This window comes from Conger conger, chromosome 3 (genome assembly GCF_963514075.1).
Source record: "Conger conger chromosome 3, fConCon1.1, whole genome shotgun sequence".
NCBI classification, from domain to species: domain Eukaryota; kingdom Metazoa; phylum Chordata; class Actinopteri; order Anguilliformes; family Congridae; genus Conger; species Conger conger.
In genome coordinates this window covers 53,439,158-53,459,576 of record NC_083762.1, presented here as the reverse complement: position 1 = coordinate 53,459,576, position 20,419 = coordinate 53,439,158, and the positions used below count along the sequence as shown (strand labels likewise).

Below are 20,419 nucleotides of genomic sequence, written 5' to 3'. Positions count from 1 at the left end.
TTATCAAAGTCAGACATCTTATGATCGTGTCTAACTTTTTAATGTGTTGTCTTGGCTGTATCCTTTGGGTCATTGTGTTACGGATAGAAATTGCACATACTGACATTCCTTGTTTTCTTTTGGTTTTCCCCTTTATTTTGTTTTGTTTGGCACTTGCTGCTGTGACGTCAGGCAGTGGGACACACCCCTATTCCACAGGTGATTTAAGTTGGCCTCCTAATTAATGTGGGGGGGGAGGAGAAATGGAAATCGAGATTTGGTTGTGATGAAGACAGTTTGAGACCGCTTAGGGGAAATAGTTTGGCGGCCGAGGAATTTGTTTTGCGTGGTTTTTCTTTTGTCTCTTTTTTTTCCAAATCATAATTAACTTGAACTTCCCGTGAAAGCACGCCGCCGCAGAAGGCAGGATGATTGGGCTGGCCTTGGTAACAATAAGGGGGCTGTCTTCCAACAGAGGTGAGTCACCTGTGGAAATGGTGGATGTGTCCTGTGCCCTTTTGTTTTTTCCGTGTTTCCATTAGGCCCACAGCACACACCTTCGTAAAGTAAGTCTAATTAGGAGCATTACAGTTCGGCCAGCACCTGATAGGCTTAATTTGATATATATGTTTCCCAGAGGGATTCGTAACAATTGTTGTGCTGAAAGGTGAACCGTCGCCCCAGTCTGAGGTCTGTGTTTTGGAAGAACATTTTGCATCTCCAAGAGGGGGATTCATGCTAACAATTCCAAACATTGCATCCTTCAACTGAACTGAACAGTGACCATTGTATCAGTGACAGCTAAGATAGCTAGCTAGCTAACAATAAAAGCTTGAGAGCGGAAAGGGAAGGCTATAAAGCAAGGATGAGGGAGATGGGGAGAATATAATAGTGAAGGAGAGGGAGAGGGATCGAGGAGCAAAATAACCAGGAAACTAACAACTAACTAATTCAGAAGATCAACAGAGTTCTCAAAATGTGTTGAATGGCTTTGGCTCAGAGGTTTATATTTAGCAATGGTATCCGATAATTATGCAAAAATATATGTCATGTCATGCGGGAAATGTATTGTATTATGTTCAGCTTGGGAAAATAGCAGATATGCATACAGAGCACTTGAATCAGTATGGAACACAAATTGAAAGGTCCAGGATGATATAAAAAGCATGTGGGCCTTTATGAAATGTTTTGTGAATGAGGCCCATTGCATTGACTTGTCATAAACATTTTAGAACATATCCCACTTCAGATAGGATTTTTATGCTACTTACTTAATTCTCATTGAAAATGACTTTGCTTGTACAATTCATGTCCAAATCAGGTGAAAACTCTATTTTCATTTTAAATGTAATTTCTGCAGGGCAAGATTCTTCATTGGTTCTTCAGTGGTTCTTTCATTTCAAACATGGTCGTGATGAAAAATGCAGTCCAAAGGCATCACTGAATAGAATGTGTTGCATTTTAGCCTATTCTGTTTAATAGGTACTTAAAGGAACTGAGAAAAATCTGTTTAGTATCATATATACCGAAGTTACGTAACTGCTAATCATGGTTCATGGAGCAGAACAGAATTTTTAGTGCACCCAGAAGACAAGTTTCCAATGGAACGGTTTATAGAATCATTCTTGAACAGAATTGTTTAAAAAGGAAAGGCAGCAGACAACAGGGAAATCTTCTGCCAATCAGTTGACTCAATGATTTTTTAATCATACACTTTAGAGTAATATGCAAATCTCAGAGCAAAAGTGCAGGGCAGGTCAAGGCATGAAAACACTGTCTTGGGTGATTTATGAATTATTATTATAGCAAGCTGTAGAATATACCACAGAGGGGTGAAGAGTGCATAAAAGGCATTGAGATACAAAAAATGAGTTAAAATGCACTAGGAAGATCAGAAACAGAGGTGCCCCCGGGGAACACTTTACAGGGAGCATAGACTCTTTAAATTAGATAATGGGTGATTGAGGGCCAGAATAACAACTAATTTATTACTAGCATACCATAATCAAAGTTGGCAAAGGCGAAGCACATCCTCATCTTGTAATGCAATTTACATTGCACATCAGCTCTCTGTCCAACACTTAAAAATAAAAGAAGCAGTGACCATGGGTTCATGCAACAAGCAGACAAATCACACCATAAATTAGGTTCAGCAATTCATGTGTAATGAAATCCTATCTTTGTAACGACATTATCACCCTGGTACCTATCTTTTTGTCTTTTTCTTGTTTTCAATAATATAGGGCTCATTCCAACCCCTTATTTTTCATCTCTTTTCACCTTATTTTTCTCTTTTCCTTGCCCCTAGCCCCTAGGAAAAGATGAGAGAAAAATAAGTAAAGGGAAATTGAGAAAATGTGAATTAGGCAAATGGAATGCCCTTGCTTCTTCAAACATCAATTCGAAAGCCACGTCAGTTATAGACTTGGCAGATGGGGAGAGGTGGATCCATAGTTCGATCATTTATACGTCAGACTTTTTGAAAAAATACTTCCACAAAGGATGCGCTTTCTTGCTCAATGGAAAGATTGAGACTTCTACTTCTAGCTCCTAGAAGGAACAATTAAGGGGTTAGAATGTCCTTAAAGATGGCGGACCTAAATCGATTTCCGGGTCAGGGGCAAATAAAAGATTAAAGAAAAATAAGTGATTGGAATAAGCCCATAGACTCTTTGTCACCCTTCATAGTAATTTTTCAATGGGAGTTATAATGGGTTTCACATTCATAAAAATTATATCTTTTGATGAGAAATAAAACTTTTTGTTTACCTGACTCAATAGGCATTCCTCAATTAAAGTGTAAATAGTGCAATGAATAATATGACAAAGCTGCCATTTTAAAATGAGAAGATGGGAAGAAGATGAGAAATCATGACACTATTCACAGAAGCTCAATCAAATACTTCTGTTATTAAAAAAATATTTCTGTCTGCATTATAGGTTTGACACTGAAAAGCAGATGCTGTGAATGGAAATTCCCTTCCCCTAGGAAAGACAAAACAGCACATATGTATTAGCCAGCAAACATAATAATCCCTATAAATACCCACAAATCTGCTACTGCAAACACAAAACAAATTACAGACCATTTTCTATTGTTTCCTTCTCTGCTTGAGACATTTTTGCAAGCAGATTGTATTTCACATTTGTTATAATGAGCAGGAGGTGATTGAGATGTCAGATTAATGTCGCCATTATGGCCTGTTCCAGCTATAATGATCTTCTTGACGGACTGAGTCTGAATTTTCTTGCACTGTGAGTCTTTGTGCCAGTCTTTCACGCAGTCTCCTGCACGTTCTCATTGCAGTCAGAACTCTCCCTCAATCGCTGTTAAATACATCATGGGGCATGCTTAGAAGCACACATGGTTGAGCATAATATTTATCCCTGTGACGCCCCACCTTCTGTTTGATCATCAGCTTAATGACCTACACCTGTGGGTGTGGCTGGCAGTTTATAAAATGGCCATGCCATTTATAATCTGCCATGCCCTATTTCTCTCTCTGGCTTTTGCTCTTTGTTTGGTCTGCCTTACCAACCAACATCGAGTGATTTTTTTGGACTTGCAATACAACACTGGCTACATACAGTTTTCTCTCATCTAACATGGCATTGCACAACTGATGTTTAATACTTTCACACCCAAGGTTATGTATTGTACTTTTGTTGCCTAACTTTAGTTAATTAAACATATTTAATTATTTGCTTGTTACAAGCTTGAGTCAGGTTGTCACACTTCCATCTTCCCATCATCATCCGACATTATCCTGGCATCAACATGGCAACCAAAAAGAAATGTTAAATCATGCGTCCCCATTTTTCTTTGTTGTCACTCTTTGTTGTCAAGCTGGTAATATGTGTTCAAGTGTGCTGATCTTTTTTTCTGTCAAAATCACACTTCCAGTTACATTAGGTATCTAGATCTGTGATCTGGAGAACCACAGGGTCTGCTGGTTTTTGTTTCCACCTTTATCAGTGACCAATTCCGACCCAAGAAACCAGGGGAGATGAGTTAACTGTAATCCGATGCTTTAATTGATCAAGTAAGTGCAGCGCAGCAAAAACTCAGCAGACCTAAACACTCCACAACCAGGAATGAAAATCACTCCCTTAGATTCTACTGAAGACCATCGTGGCTTGTATCAATTTTCTGTAGAATCTTGAATATTTAAGGGAGAAATTGGCATCAGGAAGAAATGTGCTCAACATGAAAAAGTTAATTTTAGGATTGTAAGGGTTTAAAACTTTGGAATGTCCATCATTGTATTTACCAGCCATGTTTATCATTGAAAGCCCTGGTGCCAGGTCAGGAAAGCACAGGCAAGGAGATGCTCTCCTCTGATAGATGTGATGCCAGCCACTGCTTCTTTTCACAATTGCAGGCAGGTTGTTTACACAGACAGAGTTGGATACATACACAGTTTTAGCAGGCAAACTGGTGTGCATCTGATTGACCAGTGGAGGCCAGAGGTGAGCAATGATCCCTGGGCAATGGTGAGCTATAGTCCCTGGATGACACTCTTCTGGGTGGTTTGATCCAGGGCAACTTATAAAAAATGACAAACATAAGTGTCTTGCCCTGATTATTATGATCAATGGTGCTAGACTTGACAAACAGTATTCCCAGAGAAGTGAGTAAAGATGTATCATCACTAATTCACCAGAGCAAGTAAATACGTTAATATGCTGTAATATGCAGATTGTAAGCCCAACCAAAAACCACAAAATATAACTTAAACCTGATTTAGTAAAAAGATGGGAGTGTTACAGGGTGGGGGTGGGAGGGGAACCAAATTGCAGTCTGAAGTAGGGGCAGCATTATAGTATAACAGTCAAAGAATTGTGTTGTTGTAACATTGAGTAAACTACTTGACCTGAATTGCTTCAGTAAATATCCTGGGTAGGGTTGCGCCTGCTTTTCACACACACGGCAATGCAAAGATTATTTCAGGGAGACCAACCGGGGTGGTGGTGCTGCTCGGTATGTGACTAGGGGGGTTGGGGGCTCAGTGGTTGGGGGATATCCGCTGCTCTTTAACAGCCTCACCTGCACACTTCACTTTTCGATTCCTTAATACACGATTGCCCGTCAATTTGTGACAGGATAATGCGCATTTATAAACTTTGTACCAATGTGCCTTGGGTTCACATTGCTGATTTGGAGGAGAATTCTGCCCGCTCGCGGGTATCAGGGAGAAGGTGCTGAATTTATGATGACTTTAGAAATGAGTTGTCTGTTTACGTAAGTATCAGGCACTCAGAACGGGGGATCCAATACCGAGACCACAATGAAAGTTCTTTCTAAATAAAGCTTTATTTAATAAGCTTTATTTTCTCAGGGTAGGTTGGTACAGCGAGGGTCAATAGTCAGCAAACAGTTATAGCAAGGATAATGCAGTTCGTAAGCGATAGTCCAGGCAAAGGGTCAGATCTCCAGCAAACAGATGTATTGAAGATAATCCAAAGAATAGTCGCGGTCACAGGCAATGGGTCGAAAACAAACAGGCTAATTAAACAGAAACACAATCCAGAAATGAAAGTCAATAAACAGAAACAGGTAAAAAAAAAAACCGCAGGTCAGAACAAGACAGAAGGAATAAGCTAAACTCGATGGTCGGGGATGAAACGGGTCAAAACAGGTATCAATCCGAAAACGCTGGAGAGTATGGAATAAACGCATAACAATCTGGCAACTAACTGCACAAACAGAGGAGTTTTTATACACAAGTAACGAGAGGGAATGGGAATCAGGTGGGGAAACAATCAGGAAGTGAAACAGGTGAAATGAATGAATGAAGTGACAGGGAGACTACGGTGTGCACGGAGGTAACAAAAACACGAAAACGCTAACAACATAGGTAGAATACAGAACATGAAAAACACGAAACCTTACATTAAGTTGCAATGTAAAGCTCACATGACAGGCTTAGAAGCTACTAGTTAGCTTACAACTAGGCACTAGATCTGGTTGCACCGTGTGTCCTTGACAACTTATTTAGCAGTGTGTAAGCTCTTTGTAAAGTAATATGCAGTAACACAAAATGATGGCAATGTTGATTGATCGTTTTTGGGAGATTCTACCTGCTTATTCCCTCTCCTGTGCAGGGAGCTCATGCCTAGCCTCCCTGCATGCATGTTACCTATGCCTATGTTACAGAATTGTGCTTCCTTCCAGGCAGGTTAGAGGCAGACTGAAATACTCTGGTGTAGTGGCTCGTATCGCCACAAACTACATTTGTAGATAAATACAAACACAAGTAACGTCGAACGTCGAACCACGGATTCAGGAGGAGCAATGTGGCTTCTGTCCTGGCCGTGGAACAGTGGACCAGCTCTTTACCTTGGCAGGGTTGCTGGCGGGGTCATGGGAGTTTGCCCATCCAGTCCAAATGTGCTTTGTGGACTTGGAGAAGGCTTTCGACCGTGTCCCCCGGGGAACCCTGTGGGGTGTACTGCGGGAGTATGGGGTACCGGGGCCGTTGTTACGAGCCATCAGGTCCCTGTATAACCAAAGTGAGAGCTGTGTCCGCATTCTCGGCACAAGTCAAGCACGTTTCCGGTGGGTGTTGGACTCCGCCAAGGTTGCCCCTTGTCACCGGTCCTGTTTGTGGTATTCATGGACAGGATCTCAAGGCGCAGCCGAGGTGAGGAGAGTGTCCGGTTTGGTGACCTCAGAATCGCATCTCTGCTTTTTGCGGATGATGTGGTTCTGCTGGCTTCATCGGACCGTGACCTTCAGCACGCACTGGAGCGGTTTGCAGCCGAGTGTGAAGCGGCCGGGATGAGAGTCAGCACCTCCAAGTCCGAGGCCATGGTTCTCTGCCAGAAAACGGTGGATTGCTCCCTCCGGGTTGGGAACGAGTCTTTGCCCCAAGTGAAGGAGTTCAAGTATCTCAGGGTTTTGTTCACGAGTGAGGGTAGAAGGGAGCGTGAGATCGACAGGCGGATCGGTGCAGCGTCAGCAGTAATGCGGGCGTTGCACCGGACCGTTGTGGTAAAGAAGGAGCTGAGCCAGAAGGCGAAGCTCTCGATTTACTGGTCGATCTACGTCCCAACCCTCACCTATGGTCACGAGCTTTGGGTAGTGACCGAAAGAACGAGATCACGTATACAAGCGGCCGAAATGAGCTTCCTCCATAGGGTGGCCGGGCTCAGCCTTAGAGATAGGGTGAGGAGCTCGGACATCCGGAGGGAGCTCGGAGTAGAGCCGCTGCTCCTTCGCGTCGAAAGGAGCCAATTGAGGTGGTTCGGGCATCTGATCAGGATGCCTCCCGGGCGCCTCCCTTTGGAGGTTTTCCGGGCTCGTCCAACTGGGCGGAGACCCCGAGGGAGACCCAGAGCCCGCTGGAGAGATTATATATCTCTCCTGGCCAGGGAACGCCTCGGGATCCCCCAGGAGGAGCTAGAATGCGTTGCTGGGGAGAGGGACGCCTGGAATACCCGGCTTTGCCTACTGCCCCCGCGACCCGACTCCGGATAAGCGGGTGATGATGGATGGATGGATGGAAGTAACGTCAGTTAAAAATGGCTTGTTTGGAAAGCAACTACTAAAGCAGATGTTTTACCAATCATATTAGGTTTTCTTGGCTCATTGCTATCACACTGCAGTCTGCAATGGCCAGAATCATCTTTGGGGTGTTGGCGGGTGGGGTTGAGAATAGGGGCATAGACATTTTTTGTATATAAACAAAGGGCCACATCAAGGCCTAAAATTCTGCACAGTCTGCCTTTAATTATGCCATTATTCCTGGTCAATGACTGGCTTAAATATTTAAATTATATGTATGGTTATGTTTGGTGCAACATGTTTTATTCTAGTAGTGTGTAAGTTGTAACTTACACACTAGCGATTTACAGTACTGTGCAGAAGTATTAGGCACCCTTTTTTGTGTGTGTTAGTATAAAAGAACACATTTCCAAATATTCTTTTTCCAAAAGATTAAATTTTAGAGAAATGTTTGTATTTCATTAAAAAAGTAACATATTACTGTAAGCAATTGACTACTTTTTACTTAAAAACTTGATCAAGGCTATCTGAGATCAGAAGCAAGGAGCCAACCAAAGTCTGCAGAAGACCTGTGGCAAGTTCTCCAACATGCTTGGAACAACCTCCCTGCTGATTATCCTGCAGTTCTATATCTCAGAAAGAAGTGATGCAATTTTAATGCCAAAGGGTGGTCACAAAAAAATATTGATTTGATTAAGTTTTTAACTTTTTAAATTACTAAAATGTAATGTAAAATGTATATTACGTTTATTTAGGACCTTTCATTGAATTATTTTTGAAAGAATCGTATCTGTACAGAATGTTATACAGGTGCCTCTTCAGTCTACATTGAAATATAGCCTATGATTCTACTGCTCTGACTATCTTAGCAAGTTAATTCCACAAATGAAGGCATCATGGAGAAAAAAAATTAGAGTCCATTCAGAGACCTCAAGGTCACAGAATGGACAGATCAAGCTGGGAAGATTCAATGCAGTGCAGCCCCGTACATTTTTTTTTTTTTAAGGCAATAATGTGTGCTCACAAATATACGTTTCATGGAGCTTATTTATGAATGATTTCAGGAAGTGCCTGAAAAGGTTAGGCCAAGCCACGTAATGGTTTCCTTGCATATACATTGTCATAGTCTTTTCTCTGCCCAAGGACTACTGCGCTGTGCTTCAGAAACTCAGTGAGGATGCACATACTGACTGACATAAATGTGTATTTATTACTCTCTTTTGCTGACCCATGAATACTAAATATATCTTTATGTTTTTTATAACCCTTTTTAAGTATTAAAAACAGTAGTGAAGCATTTGGCTACTGGGCTGTGGGCCAGAGACTGTCACAATATTTATATTCAAATAAAAATCCAATCTCTTTCTTAGAGTTAAAAACCATCCTCCCAGCAGGTGGTCACTATTTTAATTTGGTGCCCCAATATCATAATTTCCTGATAATTCCCTGATGGGGTCCCTGCAGGTCACCGTGTTGTTGGCTGAAATATATTGGGAGTCCACTGACAACTTACCACCATTTTCCTCTATTTTATTCTCTCCCATTGAGATCCCACAATTCCCTACCATGGTTCTCCCCACAGAAGGTAACGGTGGCGGTGCACTCTGCTCTCTATACCACTTTCTAAAAAAATTGCCCGTGTCACCTGCATATTGTTGACGTTCTACCTACTTGCAGTCAGGGGAGAGACCTGACCTGTGGCCCAATCCATTAAATGTTCTTCCCTCAGTCATTTTCTCTCGCCACTTCCACTTGGGGGAATCCATTTAGAAACCAGAAGTTGTACTTTTCCATTTTCAAGTGCGGTCCAATGCAAGTGAAGTAGGCGAAATAAGCCCCTCGACCCTCAATGTGGCTCAAGGGAACGAGACCACGAAACTGCACTTTGTACAGTGAAATTACCCAGAATGCTTTGCTGTAACTCCAAAGAAGTTTCAATTTCACCCCTAATGTAGGCTCCAGGGAAAGACGTAAAAATGGAGAAAGATCGGAATTGATCTTTTGAAATTGCACAACTGAAATGTTGAGTAAGGCAAGCAATGCAGGCAATAGCAGCAAAACAAGGAAAAGGGTGAGCTGTAAATTCACTCCAAATTGCAAGATCAAAATGGTGAAAAAAGAAAGAATGCAATAAAAGGCTCCAGTAGAAATTGGGGGAGAGGCTGTAAGGGGGTGGGACTCTAGAATGATCTCTGCAATGTAAGGATGGAAAGCTTCCAGGATGGAAAAGTTCAGCAGGTAAAGCTACAGCACACCTCTAGCCAAACTTCAATAAAATATAAGCGAGGTGACCCAAACAAACAGGTGCTAGAAGGTGCAAAAAGAGTCCTTCAGAGATTAAAGGAATCTGGGCAAAATGCAATTGCACAGAAGCTTTGAAGCTCTATCACCCAAAAACCTTGAAATCAGGCTCTACCACCTGTTTAGGCGCTCATAGGGAGACTGCTGTTGATGAACCAGCAATAATGAAATCTTGGATTTTTCATACAGCCTCCCTGGAATGTACATTTTCTTAAAGAAACAGACAATTCCAGGGTTATAATAAGAAACTGTTTTCATGGGTGGCAGGGGGTCCAACTTATGGGTACACTTATTTATAGGCATGTTTGTAGAGGTTCAGTTCTTGAAAATGAATCATGCATGCAAAATAAAATAATGCTATTTTCAGATGCCCCGTTTCATGTACTGTGCCTATTCAATATAATATATATCAACAGAGCTTTGTATACTGGAAATATAAGACCAGAAACTGCATGGCTACAGAACATCAAAATGACTACTATGTCAATGCATGTATAATCTGTCACTTGTAGTTGTTACTGATACAAAACAATGTACTTCTTTTCAGGCCAAAACAGTATAGTAATAGTCATAGTATTATTTAACCTGACATTTCGCTTTTACAATATGCCTATGACAACTTCATGATCATATCATAAATGCTGTATAGCTCCTTATGACATTTCAGGAAGAGTTTGTGTTCATTTGGTGTGCATTCTAATGCAGTCGGCTAAAGCTGATCACTTTTATTGCCAGCAGTGTGTGTAATGTGTAATAAACTGTATTAATTATATTTTTAATTGCATTAATTATTGTGATAAAAACATTATATATTGATGTAGAATATATAAGGAATGCATTTTGAATCACTTGCGCCACACACACACACACACACACACACACCCACACACAGTTCACAGGATCACTGGGCATGCTTTATTGAAACAGACTCATGGCGAACAGAAAGAAGGTAAAGTGATGTGTCTCATTAGACTGCTCTGTGCAGTCCCGCCATATGTGCAGCCGTGCTGCCATGTGCCTGGTGCCACTGACACCCAGCAAAACTGACTTACCATTTTGTGTTTTGTATGTGCCAAGCCTGAAGTCACAATATGCACAGATGTGTCCTGCCTGGAGCTGCAGATATCCATCTTCATGAAGAACCATAGACAGTAGGTGAGATCGCTTACCACTTGGTTGGAGGGGGATAGCCAAGATTGAGACCTGGAACTTCTGGCAAATACCCCAAACTACATTGTAGAACAAATTACAGGAAATATTAGGACTGAGTCGATTGCAACATACCTGTAGTTTGTGTAGCCAAGCCTCATGTAGCTGGAAAGAGAGAGAAAAAAAAACACAGAATGCAGGCAGGCTGCTTTGTGTGGCTGGCACTCATTATTTTGGTTCTGCTTAGCTGTAAACGGCACATGAATATGATATGCAAGACTGAAGAGGAAACCATTAATTCAGAGTTATGTTACAATGCACAATAATGGGACCCAAATGCAAAAACACACAAACGCAGGAATGAAGCCAAAAATCTTTACTGATAAAAAAATAGCAAAAGTACACAAAAATCCAGGGGGTCAAAATAAACTTGAAAATAGCAAAACACTGGGGAAAATACTGGAGCTCACAAAGACCACACATTTCTGGCTTAGAAGGGGATTGTTCTCACAAATACAAAACAAATTAAAGGAGCAGCATACCTACACAGAAACACACAGGCAGACAAATAAACTAAACGCGTGCAGATTAATAAGGACCAATAATCTAATCACAGGCAATTAACTCAGATGAGACCCGGAAACAAGAGAAAGGGGAAGCAGTCAACCTCTGGAGGCTGTCATAGGGCTCTGGCAGGGGTGGTGCAGACGTGGGGGAAATGGGGGACATGTCACACGTCCGACAAACCACAAATCTGCTGGCCCGCCCCCCTCCCGGATTTTTCACAAACTATGGTTACTTCTATGGCAACATGCAAGTGTGTTAAGAAAGGTTGCAGATTGTAAGATTTCCTCCTGTGAAAAACGCAAATCAGAAACAAGCGTGTATATCGTATATTAAAAGAGAATAGGATCCTGGAGCTATGAAGCTCCTGTAGTGGTTGTCTTGTGAACAGGGGTTATTAAGAAAGTTGTGTTGCAAGGAACGTACCAATTCTTTTGACATATAAGCACACAGAATGCATATCTTGCATTAATGTGAAATGCTCTTTTGTTAATTAAATGTATCCTATACTTTTAATGACTAGAAACAAAACTGCCGATAGGAAGGTTAGATTGGAAACCTACACTTTATCATCATGGTGCACTAAATTTTGTGAAGAAGTCCAATTGTGTTGTTGGTGTAAATGAGGTTGTATTAATATTACAATTACATGTATATGTATTATGTAATTGAAAGAGTTTATTATGTGTACGTATACAGGACTTGCATTTCAATGGACAATAGCATTCGCTTCTCTTGAATAAATGTGAAATAGAACCGTTAGTGTCTGAGGTGGTCCGTAGACCCACATAGGTGGTCAATAATAGGTACTGGAATGTTAACTATAGCTTTAAATCTATAACTTATAGGCTAAGTCTTTGTTAAAAAGCAAAATAGTTAATAAATAACCACGACAGAATCAAAATGGTATATTGTAATGCAACTTTAAATTTGTTTATTTAACATTAACTGTCAGTCATTAGTTAGACCAAGCCAGTTTGTTAATGTTCACTTCATTCACTAGCCTGTCTACATAACTTGTTGGGTAAAAAGGAATAATACAGGTGAAGACAGCAGGTCATTTGGGGCAGGATTAAACACTTAACCGTATAATGGTCAGATTTTATTGGCCGGGTATATGGGGAGACATCTGTCAGTGGTGTACGGCGTGCCCTGAGTGTCAAAAAGTTAATTACAAAAGCATGTTTGCATCCATTGCCTTTACATGGGAGTAATTTGAAATCGCACAGTGATTGGTTCCCAAGCCCAGTGGGTCTGTTCGTTTCTGCGTGGATAACCGAAAGGTAAATTCTGTGTCAAAATCTGATGTGTGTCCTATGCCTCAGGTGGACGAGCTCCTGGAGCCCAAGGAAAAATCGTCTTTCTCCACTTGATTCAGTTTACACCAATTCGTCACTCTCCCATTTGGTTTGCATGGGCCTCTGGCTACCTTCCAGCTTCTGATGGACAAGCTGCTAAGGCCGCATGCTGCATATGCTGCTGCCTATCTGGGTGACATTATCATCGGCCATTTCAGCATGTCCCCAACCTTAGTCCAAAAAGCAGGTGAGGTCATTCCTGGGGCTAGCAAACTACTATTGGCGGTTTATTCTGGATTTTTTGCTTTGGTAAGAGTGAAAACATTTCAGGAAACTTCTGTCAGGATAATTCCCTGCGGACTCCCTGGTTAGCAGACCGGTTTAACGCCATCCATTTTCTGCCCATGCCCTGATGCAAGCTCGAGGCTTCGATTCATCATCAAAACCTACTTGATCTGCATATTAATATACGTACATATCCTTGCTTGAACTTTCTATTTTATCATCTGCTTTTTACTTCAGCCTATAATCAACCCAGCCACACTATTTATTTGCTCCTTTATTGTAGATATCCGATCCACCTACCCATTTAGCTTAACTTTAACTATTGACACCTGTCAGGGACCCTCGCAACATTTCTTCCCATCAGGGATATATTTCTCGCCAATGTTTGACTGGCTGGTCTTCCTGCTGAGGAAAATTTTCACCTGCCACATTTTTTGTATTTCCTCTGTAAAACCTCTTTGTGACAGCATCTGTAAAGGTTGCAAATAAAATGAATTGAATCGACCTTTCTCTGATTCTTGGCCAATCACAGAAATTTCCCACAAATTGTCAAGGTTCTTCAGGGCATAGCTGTGCTTTTTTAGAGACATTTTAACTCAGAGTACATTCTAACGGAGCACACATTGTCCCTATTTGATGGATAGGATGGATTTACAGTTTTTCTCCATTGACCGGATGCATTGCTAGAAACAATTGCGCAGGTTTTCAGAATATGAGACACAAACAACATAACTGTGTTTCAGTTTGCAAAGCAGAAAATGTATGCTCCATTCCATTAATAAAATCATACAATGGTATCTCAAACAAAAACGATAACAAAAACTCCTCAGTAAAGACATAAAACATCAAATTAATTTCACACCTCCAATCATTTTGTTTTGATATAATAAACTTAAAAATAAATTAACACAATGTTTTAGGCAGTCTACAGTTCATATCTTGGCTGTCATTTGATTTTGGCTGGAACACAGTCCAGTACACAGTACACAGTATTATTTCATAATTTAACATATTGATAATGCAGTTCTTTCACATGTAACTATTGCATCATGGTTGCCATTACATTCCTCGACAAAACTCAGGTGATATTTTGAAAGACAACATTGAATGTTTTTATCTTTTTATGTCTTTCAGGTAAAGGACATATTTTTCAAGGACCACATTTACAATAGCAGTTTCTTGTTCAGCTGCAAATTGTGCTTGTCTGACACCAGCATAAGGTCTTTTCTTGACCCTACTTTGGTGTGTAGAGTGTACAGTAAATAATATTAGTACATAATGCAAATGCAATGTCAAAGCAAGCTGTATTATATGTACAGCAATTGATGTATGTAGGACAGTATACTGTGATCGGCTAATTGCTCTGTGGTTACAGTAGTACTTGGCAGCTCTCCCTCTTCAAGACTGGTATAATTGATGAAACTGATGATCTACTTGTTGATTACATTATCCACAATTGTTGCCCTTATTTAATATGCTATATATCTAGTTTTTAAGTCCTTGTCCAGCTCTCCCACCTCGCTTTTGCACACCCCTCCCCCTACATCTCTCTGCTGCATCTCCTACCCCCTCTGCTTCCATTTTCTTTGATATAGCCTTGTGTGTCACTTTATGTGTGACTTCATACTGGTTATTGAGTCACCTCTGCATTTTCCCACACAATGGATGAGCCTACACAGCTGCAAAATATTTCTCTATGTTGGGGAAATCTTGTAAGCAAAAGACTCTTAGGTGAAATCAGGTGTACTCAGTGCCTGCATTTGTGTTAAATGTTTTGAAACTGTGTTTTCAATGTGATAGTTGTGTGAAAAGTGAAGAGAATTGTGTGAAGAGAACTAGAAATCATTAGGAGTTTGAAATTGTGATCACTGCATTGCTGCATTTGCAGTCTTAGACCACAGTTTCCAATAATGCATCCGTACTTCCGTGCAATTTTTTACGGGTCTTTATATTTTAACCACTCACCTGAAAGTAACACGCAGACTGTGTTTGCATTAACAGTGGTATGCATTCATATATCCTTAAATAAGCAAACTCATCTCAATCATGGTTATTATACTTTCTTTAGAATAGTCTGTGATCATGCTAAATGTGTCTGTTCTACAGATGACATGTTATATTGTATAAACTATTCAATTAAATAACTTGTGGCAGGCTAGTTAATTTGGTGTGGGTATAATTTTCTGATATGCGAAGAGTGTCAAGTTGTTTTTCGTTGTTTAGTTTTATCTAAGTACTCAGTGTTTCCGTGTTTTGTTACCCTCTGTGCACACCATAGTCAGTCTGTCAGTTCATTCATTCCCTGTCACTCATTTCACCTGTTTCACTTCCTGATTGTTTCCTCACACCTGATTGCCATTTCCCTCTTGTTACCGGTGCATAAAAACCCCTTTGTTTGTCTAGCTCATCACCAGATTGTTATGTATCCTGACCATATGCGCCAGCGTGATTGATACTTGTTACGACCTGCTTTGTTTTTGACTTTTGCCTTTAACTTATTATTTAACTTTAACTTATTCCGTTTGTCTTGTTGTGAACCACTGTGTATCGACTTGTTTTGGCTTATCGACTTCTGTCTTTGGATTCCGTTTTTGTCTGCTCTGCCCACTTGTTATCGACCCTTCACCTGTAACCACGACTTCGTTTTGGATTATCCTTGATATCTCTGTTTGCTGGTGTATTGACCCTCTGCTTGAACATGAACTGCCTTATCCCTGCTGACTCTGTTTGTTGGCTATTTACCTACCTTCGCCAAATTAAAAATAAAACTCTGAATGCAACTTCCTGTGTTTCTGCTACTGGGTCCTGTTGTTCTACATTCCTGATAAAGAGTGCTGCCAGGAAATATGTTTGCTGTTTCCCAATGTGAAGTGTCTTGATCATGTATTGATAGCTAGTCTCATGCGTAAAATATTGAGGACCATTTAGCTGCCTGGTGTGAAAATGCCCTCAAACCACAAAAGTGGGTCACAGAAAAGAAAGAATAAAAAAGACCAGGAGGAAAAGGTAGCAAAACTGGATGGATTTTAAAAAGGAAAATCGTTCACCTTGATGCGAAACATTCCAGGTAGGATAGCAATTGATACATTTGGCTGAAAAGTGAAAGTTTTCTAGCAAGTAAATCCTAAACTGAATTGGGGTTAACCTAGTCTGTCGAAAGGCTCTCAACCTATACTTCCATTAGCCATTATTAACATTAGTCAAGTCTGTACTTTCACATTTAAGTCCGTATCACAAATTACATTTGTTTGTTCCATTGCTGGACTGGTTGCAGTTTTTGGGAGTAATATACTACTGTGTTTGAAGTGAAACTAATATTTAGCAGCAGCTTGCAGACAGTTCAATAACATTCAAGATAATGTAGTTAGATTTTAGTTGATACATTTTGGTCATTTTGAGGTGTAGCTAACTACAGGAACTAGCAACGACTTTTGACTTCTGAAACCCCTTTGACCAAATACTGCTTCCTCTCTCTTGTCTCCCTCTAATCCCAATTGGTGAGAAGTACTCATTTCATTTTTTTGAGTAAATGTAGTCTGGCAAACCACATTTCTCTTTAGAGTAGCTTTCATGTACTTCAACTACTCAATGTTAAGTAATTGGTAATTTGTTTGCTTTCAGTAGTTTCCGCAACACTGCTCATAGGGAGCACATTGATTTACCATGAAGAAACAAAAGGAAATAAATGGAAGAAATCCAATCATTTGTTAAGAATTTTATTGCTTTGACTTCCACTATTTTACCTGATGTAGATTTGGAGCATTGGACAGTGTAGTGTTCATGATTCATGAAACAGTATAGCCAGTTCACCAGATGAGCTCAGTTGGAACAGTTAATCGTATTCAGCAAATTCATTTAGGACAAAATAAATAACTCTGTAGTTTGATGAATACAAAATAGTTTCTGGGGAAACCGATAAATAGGTTTGCACTCCCATCTCATTTTTTAGGTTCATTACTTTAGGTTTATTATAATCTTCAGAATAATATGAAGGGTAAATATGAGACTACAATATTTAATATTTGATATTCAATATTTAATATTTCGATAAAAAATGGGAGTCAAATCAGTTTCCTCTTACAGTCTATAACAGTATATTAGTTGTGTTAGTTTTGGTAATGCAAAGTACACAATATGGAAAATAGCCATACTAAGATTTAGGCTTTTGTCAAATATTTGACTTTTTCATAGACAAATTTGTCACCGCTACTTACAGAGAATGGGGCCGGGCATATGCTAACATCCCTTTCAGTATGGTTTATGGCACCTTTTTTAAAATGCAAAATAAATTGATATTTCACCTCCCAAAACATGCTTAATTTAAAAATACTGTTCTGCGCCAACTGTAATTTACAGCTTATATTTGCAACACTTAAAAATAAGGTATGTCAGTGGCTTTTGATGGCAAATGTAAACAAACATACCACAGGGAATAAAAAGCTCCCACCCTCCAAAAACAAACGGAAGCAGTGGCACCTGATGGCACAAAATTCCAGGACGGAGTAGACCATCATCTATTCCCTTGTTTTAGTTCTTTGTTTTTCTCATCACTTTGATGTGTTTGGCTGCTTTATTGTGCTGTAGGTGCACCTGAAATGTGGTAGAGAGGTTGGACTTGAGCTGTACTCAAAATCTCGCAGAGCTGCATCTTAAGTGTTCTGTAATGGAACAGTCTCCTTTCCCCATAGTCACAGAGACTGCAGCAAGAACAGAGTCTCTTTGAATCCAAGATGGGAGGCCCTTAGGTTAGGTTCCAGCCAAGCCCAATGTGGGTGGCCAGCAGGTAGCACATGCCTATTGTGCAAGTCATGAGCATCATCGGGAATCCCAGCCTGCAACAGAGAGGAAAATAGATACAACATCAGGAGCCATCGTACATATTACCCCACTGACTTGTTAAAAAATGGTTGTTCTAGGCAGAAGTGCATAATACTTCAAGCTAATTCTGGACAGAAGTACAGATGTTTTGTCATCATGACCTTGGATGAAAAAAAAACTATAAATATATTAATCTGTTGCCAGACCAAATAACTGAACTTTTTATCAGAAACACAGGAGTTTGTACTTGTACTTGTCAAAATATTACATAGACCAGTTTCCGTGTAAAATATCACATGGAATTACGGTGATTAAATAATAATGCAGATAAATAAGATTATTGATTATTTGCCGCATCTGGTAATATCATATCAACTACAGAGTTAACCTGGCTAAGGTTAAGGGTAAGGTTCATTTTTTTGGAGAGTTGGTGAATTTAAATGATTTGCTTGAATTCCATTTTTTTTCACGCAAGCCATTTGTTTCCTATAGTTCCTTAAATACATCCAGGTAAGCATTTATTTCAAGTGTGTGTCAGTTTGCATCCATCTTGGGTGCTTTGTGCAGGAATTACATCCATTTTTATACATAGTCCCCCCTATTTTAGAGGACCAAAAGTAATTAGACAATTGGCTTCTTAGCTGTTTCTAATTAGTCAGGTGCATTCAGTTGCTTCCTTAGTGCAGGTATAAGAATGCCTTAAGTATCTAGTCTTGATTCTAGGTTTATGAATGCTTTTGGAGTCTTTTATTGGTGATTGTCAGCATAAGAACCAGAGCAGTCAAAGAAGCCTTTTTGAGACTGAGAAATAAGAAAACAGTCAGAGATATAGGCCAAATATAGGCTTACCAAAATAAACTATTTGGAACCTTTTTGTTATGGCAGTATACATAATAAATATGCAACTGTATTACCAGGAAAATCTACATAAATTAGATAACCCAAGTAAAATACGCATGACCCAACACACTCTGTCACTATTTCTCAGGTAATGCAATTGCTGACCCTTTCTTCCCTTTGTGAATCTTTAAGTACTTGCAACAAATTGTGGATGTTTTCCAGTGTGTTTTTTCAACATAACATATATCAAAAGACATGAGCTTAGACATGGACTAGGGGTGCCAAATCTTACTCAAAAAGGTTATGTGTGGGTGCAGATTTTTGTTTTAGCCCAATCCTACATCACCTAATTCAACTAATTAACGAATCATAGTATTCACTGGAGACCTTGATAAGACCAGTAAAATCTGGTGTCTTAATGCTAGGCTGAAACAAAAGGCCCTTTTTGGATGAAATCAGACACCCCTGGTATAAAAATTCCCTTCATTCTTTGTGAAGAGTGGCTTCTGAGTGAAAGTGTAGATGAATTTGACATGTACTTCACATTTGCCTCCAGTGACTGATAACCTAGACATCACCTCCCTCTAATGACAAAGCCTGTCAGGATGTGTCATGTGTCTCTGCTGTGTTTGAGCCACCACTGCCTACAGTGTGGACCAGTGAGCTTTAGCATGGGGAAGAGCTCAATTCCCCCAGACACTTCTGCAAACAGAGCAATTCAAACATTATCCCTACATTATAGCAGCTACCCTATGTGCTGCCACCTTTTAAGCAGCTTTTGCATTTCCATTTTTTCTGCATACGTCTGAATGTGGCCCAGTCCCTGAGCCTGACGTGAAATGCCTTTATCTGCTCCATTATAAAATATTCATAATCCACCCAAAAGCATTACAAGTGTAATCATAACTGTGGAGTCCGTTAATCTCAGAATTCTATCACACCACAAGAGAACCGATTAACCTATTGCCGTTTCTCTCTCTGTCTCACTTATTCATGCAAACACACTCTGTCTATCTCTCTCTATATATATCTCTCAATAGAGGATTATATTCAGTCTGACATTTGTGTCAGAAAGAAGGCAGGATAAGAGTCCTCTTTGTTATGTACTTTTTAGACACATTTGCGTAGATGCATGAAATATTTTCATCAAGATATTTTTCCACTTTCTTGGCCCAGTTTGGAATTGTTAATTGTCCCTGTTGAGTCACCCACATCTGTGCCAGGAGGACTGCAATGGAAGTGTGTGTTTTTCTCCGATTCACTAACCCGCAAGCCATTGGTTATTTACCACACTCCAAGCCAAACACAGAACAACCAGAGGGCTACCACTATTCTGAAAAGAGGCATACCTCTTGCTCATATTAACGGGTTCTTCACAGCAGATTCCAGCCACAACGTCCAGCCTAGAGGCCAATGCCAAGGTAAAACCAGGAAGTGGCATACAGGAAGAAAGTCTGGGAGGAAGCCGACTCAATAGGAGGAGCCCATCCTCTGTTTGGCCATAGGCACCTGGTGCGTCATTGGGCGACACTTATGCATCTAAGGAACTCTTTCCAATTTATGTCCACCTCTTACCCCTGGTGACAATAAGCCAACCACATCTCTGCAGATTTCTCATAATCAGCTAGTTTATCATCTGGTTTTAATTCTAAAAAGGAGAAGGATACACGGTCACCAA

General features: G+C 40.2%; 1 protein-coding gene and 1 long non-coding RNA gene across 2 annotated transcripts in view; one reads left to right on the top strand and one right to left on the bottom strand.

Annotated features, from left to right (window-relative positions):
- The first annotated feature begins 295 nt into the window (after nucleotides 1-295).
- LOC133123264 (uncharacterized) lies at nucleotides 296-13,414 on the top strand. Its single transcript, XR_009708215.1, has 3 exons — nucleotides 296-456; nucleotides 10,865-10,942; nucleotides 12,826-13,414. It is a non-coding gene; the product is annotated as an uncharacterized LOC133123264 (long non-coding RNA).
- A 3,482-nt stretch (nucleotides 13,415-16,896) lies between these two features.
- oca2 (oculocutaneous albinism II) overlaps nucleotides 16,897-20,419 on the bottom strand; it is a 143,760-nt gene continuing 140,237 nt past the window's right edge. The window contains exon 24 of the mRNA XM_061236206.1: nucleotides 16,897-17,915. Within this exon, the coding sequence (XP_061092190.1) occupies nucleotides 17,825-17,915 (91 nt within the window). The 3' untranslated portion in view covers nucleotides 16,897-17,824. The remainder of the gene's footprint in view (nucleotides 17,916-20,419) is intronic.